Source organism: Strongylocentrotus purpuratus, unplaced genomic scaffold, assembly GCF_000002235.5.
Source record: "Strongylocentrotus purpuratus isolate Spur 01 unplaced genomic scaffold, Spur_5.0 spur5_scaffold_7, whole genome shotgun sequence".
Classification (NCBI taxonomy): Eukaryota; Metazoa; Echinodermata; class Echinoidea; order Camarodonta; family Strongylocentrotidae; genus Strongylocentrotus; species Strongylocentrotus purpuratus.
Window position 1 is genome coordinate 15350703 of NW_022145613.1, and position 15954 is coordinate 15366656.

Sequence of the window (15954 nt, forward strand, 5' to 3'; positions counted from 1 at the left end):
TAATCTTTCAAAAATTCAACCTCTTCCTTTTCTACCCCAAAAGTAAAATTACTATTATTAGTTCGCTTTTCTCATGCACCGCCCCCCTCCCCAAATAGTGTTCCAAAGTATTATGAAATATGAATGATGGACATCTCCTATTAGTCTCGATTCAAGGAGCCCTACAACAGTTTTAGCGTAGTAGTGAAATGAAAATTAGATTAATGGAGATAAGTGTATAGATGATTTAGGTTCTGAAAAAGACTTTTAATGCTAAAGAAGATTTAATTGGTAAAATAGTATCAAATGGTAAGTGCGTATGGAGTATCTATAAAAACATTGTACATTATTATTGGACTATTAACTATTACAAAATACGACTGGTTTTGAGTCTACTTGTTTCAATCAATCCGCAGAGAAAAAGAAAGGCCCAAAGTGATGCCCCAAAATATGACGTCTCTGTACACTCAGCTTAGCCCTGATGGGCCCAAGGCCGGAGGTGGACTTGTAGGTGGCCCTGCTGACTTACCACCTTTAAATTTATTCGAAAGAGAGGCAAACGAAGTCCGAAATCACCGCGTCAATTGGCAGTCATATCTTCAGTGAGTATTTCAATGGGTGACTGTATGTAGTAGACCTACATGTATGTGCATGTAATCGTGCACAGCACTGACACTGTACGTTATGAGTGGTCATGTGATGAGCGGTGCAGTGCCAGCAACAGTGCATTGCAATCCAGTGGCAAATGCAAAGGCTAGTGAGTAGTGCATAGTGTTGATGGCCAGAGACATTGAAGACAGTACAAAATCTGATGTCTGTATGTTTAAGCCAAGAATCTGGGCAGTGTTTTACGACAACGCATCACAAGTTCGCAGACATTTCATGTTGGCTTGGCATGCCCATGGAAGTGAAACTAGACCTAGAGTAAAGCCAAAGGATCCCGTTTTCGGCCACTTAAGACAAAATCCTATTTTTAGGACTCTTTACTTCCTATTTATTATCATTTCTTGTCAAATCATGAAGCAAATATTATTATTATTTAAACAAAAAAAGAATCCCAGAAAAAAATCACGAATTGCCATGACAATATTCATTTCAATTTTCACTGTTTTGGAGCCGGTTATCGGCCGAGCGTTTCAGTTTACGGCCGCATGTACAAAGTCAATAGGAAGCGCTCGCGCGTGCCGTGCGTTTCCGCGCTGATGTACAGCACAAGCGGGCGGAGCAGGTATCCCACGCCTGAGCTCCCTGGTGCTCGCCTGGCCGAAGACAGGCACAGCGGTGATCGGAAGTTGGAATCTGAATTAGACAGAGATATCGTGTGTGCGTCGCGGTGTGCGGCTGCATTGATTTAATACATGCGATGAGATACTTTTGAGCTTGCGACTAGCACAAAATCGGGCTCTAAATATGAAAAATACTTGAAATAAAGCTCATTTTATGGTACCCATATTTCTTACAGACACGCGTAAGATACTCAATTTTTCAGATTCGGGTAGCGGGACCGGCGATTACATCGCTAAAATGTGATATTTTAGGATATATTTTTCATTGCAAATGTGGTTCTTCAGTGACACTGGCATGGTATGGTATGTGTGGGATATGTGTTACGCTATTATGCGATGTATTTTAGAGTGATTTTACCTTGCATCCAACCAATCGGCCGAAAACGGGAGCTGGCCGATTACGGGCTCCTTTACTCTAGTTGTACAAAAAAAAGACAGTGGGGGCGCTGGTCCGAGAATAAGGATCATCCGCTCAAATGAGGATATCCTCTTAAACACGGACAAATCGCATCCTATATTTTTTCTTTGGCGCTCTGCGGATGCAGGGTTCCCGATCTGCGCGCTGGCAATGCAAAAAAATGATTCCGCGTAATAAAATACCCCCAGTACACCGTCTACTTTTACAGGTTGTCCGTGGCGTCTTCCCGAGGATTTATTTTATCGTTCATAACGTGAAAGTCTCTGTGCGAAGAAAGTGTGAAATGCATTGAGGGGGGACTGTGGGGTAGGAGGGTTACGGACAAATCAAAGCAAATATAATCCTTTATTAAACCTTCAAATCTTCAAATGGGTTGACAAGGGAGAAAAATAGAAGTTAAATCTTCAAATTTCAGACAACTTTCTGTTTTTCTTTTTCTTTTTTAATAACTAGATCTCCAGGTAATTCTTACAAGCTGAGCAGAGAAATAACTGTTCGTTGTGTTTTGTGTATTTGGTTTTAGTCGCTGAAAAATGATGGAGGGTGTCAATTTCATTTCCCCTAGCCCTAACAGCTATCACATTGGACAATTGGCTTCAAAATAGTTGTTATTAGGTGTTTTTGTAATACATGAAATCGTCGGTTTGGACTCTAGAGCTAGAATGGCATTAACTCATATGCTTTAACACAGAGTGAATGCCCTTCTGGCTCTTAACAGATGAAATACTGTCAAATTAGAAAAATTTGCAGTATATTAATTTCGCGGATTTTGCACTAAGATCGGTAACCGCACATTTTAGAACTTACAAAAATATAACCATGATTTCTTATGCGTGTTTTGGACGGGCTGAATTGCGTGCAACGCAAATTTAAAAGCCAGCAAATTTGTTTTGGGGTTGCTTAGCGCAAAAATAGCAGCGTTTACAGTACTCTCTTTACAGACCAATTGCAATTGATCCCAATCAATTACAATGTTTCCAGTCCCTTTCCTCTTATTTACATGTACTAGATACACATGTAGAGTAGTTGTTATTAATATCAATTCTTTATAAGATGGTGGCATGTGCTTTTACAAAGATCATTGCTTATAATAATTGATGTTTTCCTGAATGTTGGACAATCACAAATGTGCAGAATGTGAACAAGAGTGTATGAAACAAATGACCTCGAATTTCCAACAATTTAATTGAATTCCTATCAAACATATAGTAATTAATATTTGAAATTCAACATTTATCTCTTATTTATTTGTATTATTGGAGGGACAGAGAGATAGTCAGGTACATGTAATGTTGATGTACATGTACTTTGGAGATGACTGGGTCAGGATTTGTGTGATTGTGTATATGCCTATGGTATGTAGAAACTGTAGATCTGTGACAGGAAGTGAGCTAACTCTGTACTACACGTTTGGCTACATAGTTCATACATGTTCATGTACATGTATGTAAAGTAGGAGGTTCAAGTGTTTTCAAGGGAATAGTGGAAATGCAATTTGAGTAATGATTTGTTCATTCATTTAAAAGGTGTAATGAACTACAATGTACATGTAGGTTAAGTATTATGAAATGTACGTTTAGTGATTGCATACATTTGCTTCTGTAGTGATGCTTATTTTAAAAGTTTAATTCAAGTAAAATTTTGTTACTAAATATTGTTTGTTGTACCATTTAGGAACTTGCTTCATGTACATGTACATGTTTATACTGTAGGACTGTATAATTCCTTTCTTGAACAAAAGCCAAATAGTTATGACAAAATTGAAAATTTTGTAATAAGCTCAGAATACCGAAATGAAGTTTGAAGTGAGCTAGATTTTGAAGTTTTCAACCTATACAGTCTTTTTGTTCCCCTGGTTTCTAATAGTACATGTTTTTTTTAATATGATCATTATGCAAATTGAATTATAATATAAAGTTCATTTCCTGTAAAATATTGATTGTTTTAATGGGTGTGTTCAGGTTTCATTTCACAGTACATGTACTAATGATTAAGATAATATGAAATAACAGTAATTCAAAGAAGAATCAGTTTCCCTTAGATTTACTTACATTTAAATAGTATAGATGAAAGAATTTGTAACACATAATTTTTCCCCCTAGACTCTGTCAGATATTTTCAGAGCATTCTTATAAGTTTTCCCAGTTTTTTTTTTCTCTCTCTCTCTCTCTCTCTCTTTTATACAAATATCAATTAGACTTTTTTTAATAAATTTTGATATTGCAAAAAGTAGAGACTTTCCATTACAAATTTCTATGTGTATGATATTGATCATTGATACAGCTCCTTAAATGGACCTTAATTTTATTTTTTATGCAGACATGTACATACAGTATGTCAATAATCACTTATATTTATCATTTTCAGGGGCCAGATGATTTCACAGGAGGACTTTGCATTCATCAAGGACTATGATCTAGCTGGACCCGAAAGGAGAGACCAACTGATCCAGGCCCTGGGCCCACTCTGTGCCAAGACCCTGGTCCGTCTCATGGGCCGCATCGCCAAGGAGATGACAGTGCGCTACATCCTCACCCTGGTAGATGATATGCTCAAGGTAGGATCAGCAATTGTAGAGGTCTCATAGTCAATGGTTTAAAGGCATCGTTTAACAATGTTAAATCTGATGTGCATGGCTCTACATGTTATCAGTGTCTGTGATATGGTGTAATATTGAAGCCCAAACAAAATTGCGCTTCAAAATGATCGTGAAGTGCCTCAAAAAAGTAAAAATCTTTGAGTGACTGGTATTACCATGCTCATTTCCCCCAATAGACTGTACTGTTATAAAAACGTTGGAAAAACAAATTTGTAAATTTTGATTTCCAATCATAAATTTTGATTTCTAATCATAAATATCTCGATAATCAGACAGGCAATCGGCTTGTAAAAGTCATTGGGTTCCTGACTGACCTAAAGGTTATAATTATCATTGCAGCATGAGCTAAATCCTGGATATTGTTTTAGAATCTGAGACAAAGTTACCCAATCCCTTTTAAAGGGGAAGTCCACCCCAATATTAAGTTGGTTTAGATAGAACAGAAAATGAGAAGAACAGGCCAGTGGAATTTTGTGCTAAATCCAATTAAAAATAAGAAAGTTTTTTTTAAAGGTTGGGATCGATCAAACACAAATGGACAACTTTGTGCCGTTTCTTGCGACGTCCCTTCCCATTTGCTGTTAAAAACAAACTCAGAACTTTCTATTTTTGCTACAGAAAATGACTTCAATCACATGTGCACCCTAAATATTATTATTGCGAAGTACAGTACTGTACATATCTGTGCACATGTTATGATACTATAGTGAAGCTTCAAGATGATGTGATGATGAATATTGTATTTATCTGTTTTGTGTGATTGACAGGAGAAGCCAGAGCGGGTTACAGTGTTTGCTGAGCAGGGCAGGAAGAGTAAGACGAGTCCATGGGTTCCATTCCTCACACTGCTCAACAGAGAGGACCAGTTTGCAACCACCCAGGTACATTTATTTGTCATAATATATCATTTACCACTGTATATACAGTCAAACCTGCTTTAGTGACCACCTGTCTACAAAGACCACCTGTCTATAACAAGCACATGTTTTGTTTCCCTTGAAACTGGTTTCTCATTGAAACATGTACTAATGGAACCTGTCTACAAAGACCACTTTTTGTGTTTCCCTTGGGCGGTCGCTGTAGACAGGTTTGACTGTACAAGCTACAATGTTTATTGTAAATTTGTGATTACTCCAGAAACTATACCACTTGTTGATTTTCCTGTTTATATAATTGTTCATGTATATGAATGAAGTTTACTAATAAATTCAATTCAAATTCAAACCCATTGATGAAGTGGGATTAATTGTATTCACCTCCGACATATTTTAATATTGTAACTACTAGTAACTACAAGTAACCCTAAAACCAGACTGAGGGCTGCCATCATGTGCCCCCCCCCCTTTCCATGAATTTGCAATATATTTAGGATGCTTACTTTATTTGCATCTAGCACTTTTGTGGCCTTTTTAATCTTTTGATACCAAGTTTTAAAATAGGATATAATGTAAGATAACTTTCTGTAACCTCATGTCATCCTTGAAAATGCATAATTTTGGGGATTTGTGTACAAAACATTGCACTGAAGACATGTAAATAATGTGCTAAAGATACCTTTCGCATGGTCTTCACTTATTTATAATATTGATGTCCTCAGCTCTTCATCTGTTGCTGGAGATAATTGTCTACTGAAATTCTTCGGTGGAATAGTAAAATATATATATGTGTTTTTTGTTGTTGTGATATACATGTATGTCTTCTCTTATTACTCAGCTGTAACTAGCACAGACTTGATAACTTGTAATGCTATTTTTTTCCAGTCTTGCCGGATCGTAGCCAAACTTGCCACGTACGGCAAGGAGCGTATGAACTCCAGCGATCTCAAGTTCTTCTTCAACTGGATCCGTAATCAGCTGACGACGCAGAACAACGAGTACATCCAGACAGTGGCCATGTGTCTTCAGCAGATGCTCAAGTATAACGAGTACAGAGTGGGATTCATGGCAAATGACGGAGTCAGCACGTATGAAGTTATTTTGTTTTTACTGTTACTACTTTAAAATCAGAAACTTTGGTAAATCGGCAAGGAGGGCTTACTTGCGGGGTAGGGTATTTTGCTGCTGTTCCATAATTTCTACCCTGGAACATATGTTTGCACATATATTATGATGCCAATTTTATTGGTATTGCCATTTTATCTAATATTGATGACTCTGGCAATAAAAATGAGTTTTAGTATTGGGGTTAGGGTTAGTCTCGGCAGGGTCAGGGTTTAGGTCTGGAATTAGGATAAGGGTTAGGGCGAGGTTAAGGGTTATGGGAGGGCTTACTTGTGGGGTAGGGTATTTTGCTGCTGTTCCATAATTTCTACCCTGGAATATATGTTTGTACATATATTATGATGCCAATTTTATTGTTATTGCCATTTTATCTAATATTGATGACTCTGGCAATAAAAATGAGTTTTAATACAAATCTAAATACCTGAAAATCAGGTACCATTATATATTGATTTATTAGCATTATTACAGAAAATCCATACATTTTAAGATTGAGAGCCCACAGTACAGTTTTATTGTCTGTAATTCCACCAAAGATGATCGTAAGTATTTTTTCTGCAAAACTGTTATGATTTCATGTTTTGGAAACTGATGTGACTCTATCATTGATATTTGCTTTTTAATAAGCTTCTTCAACTCTTGTGTTCTTTATTTCTAGGTTGATTCTTGTGTTGTCAGGTAAAGTTAGCTTCCAGATTCAGTACCAGCTTATCTTCTGTATCTGGATGGTGTCCTTCAACCCAGCTCTGTGTGCACAGATAAACAAGTAAGTTTTGATTCAAACTCACTTGAATTTGGTTATAACGTTCATTTATTCATCAGGTATATTACCCTTATTCATTTTTGATAATGTAAAGAATTGAGTACAACACAAATTAAGAACATTTTCTGCATTTGGAGGTAAGTTTGAAGGTTTGAAGCAGGATTACTTAAGAAGGTGAGAAAGCTAAAGACTGAGAGGAATGCAAAAATATCTTGATATTTTGGCGTAGTTTGCAAAAGTAGTAGGCATTAAAAAAAAAGGTTTTAGGAGCACCCCCCCCCCCATATTGGTGGTGGATGAGGATCTTTGTTTGTTTTTGTTTTTGTTTTAGGGGTGCGAAAGTGTGATAATTTTTCTTTTGCATAATTTAAAGTATAAAGTAGCCCTGTAATATCTTTTTTCAGTATTTGACATGTGTTAGTGACTAAGTTATTTACTCTTATCTTTCTTTTTTGTTTGTGTAGGTACAAGATAGTTCCCGTGCTGGCAGATATCCTGAGTGAAAGTGTAAAGGAGAAAGTGACAAGAATCATCCTAGCTGTCTTTAGGGTAAGCCAAAACCTCAAGTTGCAAATATGAGCTTGTTTTAATAGTTAATACCTCAGTCAGCCCCATCTGACTTTAAACTGACTGATTACTTGGCCATTGAGGTAAAATAATTTGTTTCATCTGTTGTTCTGTGTCATTTTGGGGGTGTAATTGGGGCATCAGTATTACGATCAATTTTTAGTAAAGGTAAATCTTGTGGAACCTTATTGAGAATCAGCGATGTTACTCTCTGCGTTAATGGTACCGATAAATGGGTTGAAAAGGGCACAAGCATGAATGGGAACCATAATTGGAAATCTAGGAACAGTTTAAAAATTAGAAAATTTAAGAACCAAAGTTTAAAAATTTACTGCTACACAATTTTTCTTAGTAGTGAAGCAAAACTGATGTATGAAGGAAGTGAAAGAGCATTCTCCATTTTATAAAAGGTTATTTCATATCACTTCCATCTTGTTGTTATTTGTATATTGGTGATCCCATTATGTATTTTTATGCCTCCGTTACGAAGTAGCCGGAGGCATTATGTTTTCGGGTTGTCCGTCCGTCCGTACGTACGTCTGTACTTACGTACGTCCCGTTCTTGTGATCGCGTTATCTGAAGAACCGATCGATGGATTCCTACCAAACTTTGGTCTTGTATGTATCTTGCAGAGCTGATGAACTGATTAGATTTTGGGGTCATGTGGTCAAAGGTCAAAGGTCACAGGGCTCATTAGGTATGCAAAAACAGCTCGTGATCGCGTTATCTGAAGAACCGATTGATGGATTCCTGCCAAACTTTGGTCATGTATGTATCTTGCAGAGCCAATGAACTGATTAGATTTTGGGGTCATGAGGTTAAAGGTCAAAGGTCACAGGGCTCATTATGTATGCATAAACAGCTTGTGATCGCGTTATCTCAAGAACCGATTGATGGATTGCTGCCAAACTTCGGTCATGTATGTTACTTGCAGAGCCGATGAACTGATTAGATTTAGTGGTCATGAGGTCAAAGGTCAAAGGCCACAGCACACATTATGTATGCAATAACAGCTTGTGATCGCTTTATCTCAAGAACCGATTGATGGATTCCTGCCAAAATTAGGTCATGTATGTTACTTGCAGAGCCAATGAACTGAGTAGATTCTTGGTTCATAAGGTCAAAGGTCAAAGATCATGGGCTCATTATGTATGCAAAAATAGCTTGTGAACGCATTCTCATTAGAACTGACAGATGGATTACTATTTAACTCAGGACATCTTGCAGAGCCAATGAACTGAGTAGATTTTAGGGTCATGAGGTCAAAGATTAAAGGGTCATATATGTATATGAGAAATTGCTTGTAATCACGATATTCTGAGAACCTGTCAATGGATTACAATTGAACTTGAATCCGAAAAATTTCTTCTGTTTTGGTTTGTAAAATTGCTCTATGACGGAGGCATCATTTTCGACTGCGCGCTGTCGAATTCCATCTAGTTTGTTTAGTTTATAGAACCAGAATTTACCTGAGTTTTCTTTTTTCCCCCCTTTTCCTTTGTAGAATCTGGTGGAGAAGCCTGAAGAGAAGGAGGTCACGCAGGAGAATGCTCTGTCCATGATCCAATGTAAGGTCCTCAAGCAGCTGGAAGTCCTGGAAGGGCAGAAGATCGAGGATCCAGATATCGCAGAAGACATTGAATACCTGAACGAGAACCTACACAACAGCATGCAAGATCTGAGGTGAGGAGGAGAAAAGATGTGTAAATACTGATGAATGGATGAAGGGATAGATTGAAAGGGGGAGGGAGGGATAGATGAGTGAAAATATGATAGAGTGATGCATTTGTAAGTAAGAGGAAGAACCACTGGAGGGATATATGTAGATGGAAGAAATGGTAGATGGATGTTCATTTGGATGATTGTAAGATAAGAACATAGAGGAAGCAATACAAATGTAAGTAAGAGGAAGAACAAATAAATGGAGGGAACTTTGATAGTATGATAGAATGACGCATAGATAGTAAGAAGAAGAACCACTGGAGGGACACATGTAGATGAAAAAAAATGTAAATGGATGTTCATTTGAATGATTGTAAGATAAGAAATTTGGGGAAGAGATACAAATGTAGGTAAGAGGAATAACCAACAAATGGAGGGAACTTTGGATAGCTGAAAGAACAGCAAATGTATGGATGCAAGGATGAAAGGGATGATGTATGATTGGCCTGTTGAATTAAATCAAACATGTAATGTAACACCATTTCAAGGAAATAGGAAAGCAATATAAGGTTGCATTAGATGAATTGATTCAATTTGAGCCGGAATGGATTAACTTGTATTTGTGCAATATCCGATTAATGTCTTCTATATATACTAGCTCCTTTGATGAGTATTCCACAGAGGTGAAGTCTGGCCGGCTAGAGTGGAGTCCAGTCCACAAGAGCGAGAAGTTCTGGAGAGAGAATGCTGCCAGGCTAAACGAGAAGAACTATGAACTACTCAAGTAAGTGAACTGGGTTGGTGATTAATGTATGAATCATAATCATGTTTTTTTGGTTTAATGTTTTAAGGTTGAAAGAATGTTTCTCCATTATTTCATGGTTCCATTTTCTGATAAATATGCATTTCAAAGAGCTGCCAAAAACGTAATGGGGGTGTTTTACCTGTGATTTTTTAACAAAAGTGTATATTTAGCTAGGCTGATAAACATCCAAAGGGTCGACATGACCCTGTATAGCTTTAAGCGCTTTCCTAGGGATTAGTTGATCTAGGATTACCCTGGGACTTAAATATGGATGTGGAATGTCTCAAGATTAATGATATATCTACTGTTATTTGTCCCTTTGTGTTATTTTATATTGACAAACCATGCTTTGTAATGGTGGGAGTTTGTTGAAAAATTCACACAGTCCTGTTGAATCACTGGCACTAATTTCACGAAGCATATATTTAGATTATCTCAAATTATGTTGGAATAGTTAGTGACTCACCTGTGACAAGTACAATGACTGGTTTTTATTTTAATGCATGAATATACTATATATTTGATGATTGAATGATGTCGTTGGAAAAAAATTCTTATCATTTTACCTCTCTCTTTTCTTTTTTCCTTATCTCCTCCATATCTCTCTCTCTCTCTCTCTCACTCTCTCTCTCTGTCTGTCTCTCTGTATGTTTCTATCTCTATCTGCAGGATCTTAACAAGACTGCTGGAGAGTTCCAAAGACCCCCTCATCCTGTGTGTAAGTGCTCATGATGTAGGAGAGTATGTCAGACACTATCCCAGAGGAAAACAGTAAGTAGTGTAATCCTTCTTTGGATATCTTTCCCAAAATCCTTGTTCATATGCTTCTTATTAAAGGCATCGTTTAACAATATTAAATGTGAGATGCATGGCCCTACGTGTTATAAGTGTCTGTGATATGGTGTAATATTGAAGCCCTACAAAATTGCTCTTCAAAATGATCATGAAGTGCCTCAAAAAAGCAAAAATCTTAGTTCAAGTTCAAGTTCAAGTTCAAGTTCACTTTATTCAATACTTTCATTAAAAATATACAAGGAAAGCAAACATATAAAAGTTAGAATAAAATACATGTATCAATATATAACATGAGGATAACACAAGTGGAGAAGACATGATGGACGAGGGAAAAAACATTTTTAAACATGTACATTAATGAAAGTATTTGGAGACTAGACAGGAAGGCCGGGCCTTATGTAAAAGTCTGTCTCCAGCAATTGTATAAAAAACTAAGTACATTATTTAAATTTTGTATTTGTTATAAAAAGGAAGGAAAAAAGGGGGGGGGGGGGGGAAATTGCATTCACACATACACTCTCTCCCATACACACCAACACGCACTTTTCTGTCTGATGAACATTAAGAATATAGGTTATTGCACTATTGAGTATTGTCTTAACAGGTACAGTTTAAATTTTCTTTTAAAACTATTTAGTGATGGACTCAGTCGAATAGTGACCGGTTTTACCATACTCATTTTCCCCAATTTGACTTCCTTGATTTAAAAGTCCACCACATGTTTGAAACCAACATTGAGACCTCTTTAACTTATTAGAAATGGAAAAGGTCATTCTTATTTAGTGCCAAGTGAGCTTTCCGAGTACCAATCCAGAGCACTGATTACTTTGACCAAAGCTAATGCTGTTGTTTTGAGTCTGTATATTTTGCTAAAGCAAATGCTTTAAAAGAAATTAAAGGCATTATGAAGAAGATTTTGAGATCATTTTGAGGTACTGCAAGGTGTAAAAAACAACAACAATATTTGACACTTTTGATGTTTAAAACTCGTATCAGATTGAGCTTTGTAAATTTTGAGGATTAACAGACAAAGACTTGATTTAAAAAAAAATATATAAAGATGCAAGAAAATATGTAATTGAGATAATGCATTGTTTTGTTTAACTTTGTTCATTCATTTACTTGTTTGTGTATTGCAGCGTGATAGAACAGCTTGGAGGTAAACATCTTGTGATGCAATACATGACACATGAAGATCCCAACGTTAGATACGAAGCTCTGCTGGCAGTCCAAAAACTAATGGTCCATAATTGGTAAGCGATGTCACATCTTTGATTTATAGTTTATATTAAAGCTTATTTGTTGCAATTAGATGTAAGTTATGAATGCTATCATCCGCCTAAGCTGTCAGGCTTTGTTTCACTATAATCTGCTTTATTACCTTGAGGGCTGAAAAGTGTATGCAGTTTCTAGTTTGTCTTTTCCAAGCCAGCCACCAGTTAGTTTTCTGATATTTTACAGGGTAATACAATATCTGGTTTTAAAACGATTGTCACAAAAGGGTCAAGGAAGATGGTCCAGTGCCCTTCTGGCTCTCAGCAGATGCTATATTGACTTTTATTATGGTAAATGACGTGTTTTCTCAAAATTCTTATATCCCTTGTTTCCTTGTATCGTTTCAATAGGGAGTACTTAGGAAGACAGCTGGTTCAGCAAGATACAAGCTAGGAGAAGTCTATCTGACAATCTAGCATCAACAACTAGCAACTCTTAGAAATGATGTCTGCTTCTATTTGTAACAGCATTCCCATCAAGTTTGGACTGGACATATCTATAATTTTTTCCAAATATTCTCTCTTTTTCATCCTGATAGTGATACGAACTGTGCATGACTTTTCAGAATTGAATTTATAGACATGTTTTCATTTTTGGTCAATTTTGTTTAGTACCAAAGTAAAGGGTATTGCAATGTTAAAAAACAAAATACATTTGTCATTTACATTACTCCTCATACATTTTTGTTAAATGATGAATTGAAATAGAATTAGGGTCTTACGTTTTAAAGCCCCACTGTAGCTACTTGGTCCCCCATGATCCCCTTTTTCTTATGTTAATTGAGAGCTGATGTGATGAGATAACCACCTGTCAGTGACCCTGCAGGGAGGTCTAATCCCCTGGTTAAACTAGTGCGAAAAGGCTTTGATGTAAAATGATTTCTTGTCCATTAATTTTCCTTTCATTATCTGTTTTTATTTCTTCTCTTTCACCTGCTGGTGGTTTCAAAATCTGAAAGAATATGGTCTGTATTTTGTTTAGTTTTTAAAGATCGTCATGTTCATTATGATTGAAGGGAAATGGGTATTGAAATGTATGTGTGGAAACAAATAGTCTGCAGCAGAATATGTGCATATTGATTATTATGCATAGTGCAGAGAACACTTCCATGCTTTGCTGTTTTGTCAAAGAGTATTGAAAAAATGTGGCTTTTCTGCCAATATAGAATTATCAGCTCATACACATCATGTCTTCATGTAATGGCAAGGGGGGGGGGGGGGATGTATTATCAATGTAAGACAGGAGACAGGTACAAAAGTATGTCAAGATTATCTTTCAAGCAATACTGTAGGCAATGTTATGGTGGATCTTAAATGTGAAGTCTAGATGTGTCTTTGTAAATTTATGTCTCTTATAAAATTCTTGATTTGGTTGTTATCCCTCATTTGGTGAGCCAGTTTTGAAGACATATTTCCAGAATGTGCAATTTGGTGAATCGTTTTTTCCATAAAGTATTATCTTGGATGATTTCAATGATGTAATTATCATACCCTTGTTGTCATGTGGTGAATTCTCTTTCATTAAACACATTTTTCATTGTTTATTTACAATTTTATGCAAAGCAAATAGAGTACTGTAATTTAAAAAGAGAAAAATCAGGGATGTTTGCAATTTCGGAGGGTCATGGTAATCAAAGTTTGTCAAAGTTTGCAGGTTTTCTTTATCAAAAGAAAATAATTACTGGGGGTAGTGTCATTGTCAAATGGTTGAATCGCTTGTCTAGGGATGCAACGGTTGTGGGTTCGAGCCCCTGCCTCAGCATTCGTGCCGTTAAGTAAGGTATTTTCTTTACATTGCTTCTCTCTGCCCGGGTGTCCAATGGATACCGAGAAGGATGAGAATGTTATTGTAAATGGCTTAAAGCATGTGCGGGCCTGTAAAAATGGCAAACTGGTTGGACAGCTCCCCAGTGGAGTGTGAGTGTTAACTGAATTTGCAGATATGAATTGATTTGAGTGACTTTGGTAAAGTGCTTAAGACATTTATTTGTAACTGGTAAAGGTGTTGGAATGTATTGATTCATTGGTGCTTTTATTTGGGGGGGGGGGGGGGGGGAGGAGGGGGTGGTGATGGGATGGTGTGTAAGCATGGAACCAACTACATGTTTATACATGTTTAGGAGAAGAAGAAGAAACAATCATAGTATACGTACCTAAAAAAAATCAATTTGATTACCTCTTCCTTTCTTTTGTTGTTATATTGCTGCCAATTATAATAAATTCGATCGAAATGTTAAATGTTAAAAATTATGAATGGGTGGAACCGACGACAATAAATCATAGATGAATGTGATACTGGAATTTGTCAATGTTATGAATACCTCACAATGAGGAGTTTGAAGATTTAGAAGAGCTGAAAATGTTGGCAGAATTCTTCTTGCTAATCAAAGGAATTTGTCTTATGGTATATGATCATTTTGATTTGCTCCATGAATTCTGTCATAAGAGTACATTATGCCAATTAACCAGTAGCAAAATATGACAGATATTTAAGACATTCCATAGTAAAACCCCTTGTTTAGATAGATAGGTATTAGTATATGTATAGCATTATGGAATCATTGTTTATTGTACAGCTGTGAAGCAGCATTGGTGTTAAACTACACGCGAAACTGTCATTTTATGTGTTGAGTACTATCTATGTATAGATATGGAATTATTGGAGAAAATATATATTATATGAAATAAATGTATTATCCTGGTATGTATTACTAAAACAGTAACAGATATGTCTTATCATTCTTTGTTTGTGTTTTGGGAGTGTCACAAGGAGTGAATAGTACTAAAATACCCCCCTCTCTTCCCCCTCTCTCTTTCTGTCCTCTTTCTTTCCTCTCTGCCTTTCCTGTTTCTTCTCCATGTGTCCTCTTTCTTCTGTTCCTTTCTTCACTTTCCACTCCCCTTTCTCTCTCCCCTTATCTTCTTCTTTCTCCCACTTTCCTCTCGCCTTTCCCATTTCTTCACATGCTAAATATTAATCATTTTCGCCCTCTGTCCTAAACTTAACTTTGTAAAGCTTCTAGTGAAACATTTCTTAAGAGCTGAATTAATGGTCATTACAATTTTGACTTATTTATCACAAGACTGTCTCTCATATGACGATTCCTATATTCTTAGCTTATATACAATTCGGAAGACTCCATCTTACTTGCGAAAGATTGAAACACACTCACAAAAGAAGATATACGACTATTTTGTCCATTGTATATTTTCATCTGTTTTATACATGACAAAACAACAGCTTGATGTACTTGTGAACCAAAATGTCAAATAAATACAATCAAACAATATCAGACCCAAAAATATCACACTATTCAACTACACCATCCACCTATTTCAGATTTGGCTACATGTATACTACAGGATATTAGTTATCTACAAAATAATGTCCGCTTCTACCAACTGGATCATACTATAATTATGCACGAACTATTTATAAGTACATTATTATCCACTGACTTACATGTCAGCAAGTGGATTGAATGACGATCTCTGCACACTTATGGGAGCTATAGTGAAGTAAGTATGCAGTCTGGAAAGGCGAGGGTTACGTGTCCCCCAGTTAAATATAAAGATAGGGGGAGACATATAGAAAGAGAGAGAGGGTGGAGAGGAGAAGGAAAAGGAGGGGGAGAGCAGAGAGAGAGAGAGAGAGCGAAATAGAGGGGGAGAAGGGTAAAATGCATGGAGGGAGAAAGAGAGGGAGAGGGGGGGGGGGGGGGCACTACGCCAACAAATGTGAGATAAAAAGATGTTCATATAGTGCACACCAATTGGAGATGTTTAAAGTGCCTTCGAGCATAGT

At 36.7% G+C, this 15954-nt stretch overlaps 1 protein-coding gene across 1 annotated transcript; it reads left to right on the top strand.

The window, feature by feature from the left end:
• Nucleotides 1-402: 402 nt before the first annotated feature.
• Nucleotides 403-14872, top strand: LOC752744 (V-type proton ATPase subunit H-like). The gene is made up of 11 exons (XM_030974242.1): nt 403-581; nt 4051-4240; nt 5050-5163; nt 6043-6245; nt 6941-7048; nt 7510-7594; nt 9118-9296; nt 9934-10059; nt 10750-10851; nt 12015-12128; nt 12501-14872. Exons 1-11 carry the CDS (start codon nt 418-420, stop codon nt 12541-12543), a joined length of 1428 nt encoding a protein of 475 aa, XP_030830102.1. The 5' UTR covers nt 403-417; the 3' UTR covers nt 12544-14872.
• The last annotated feature ends 1082 nt before the right edge of the window (nt 14873-15954 follow it).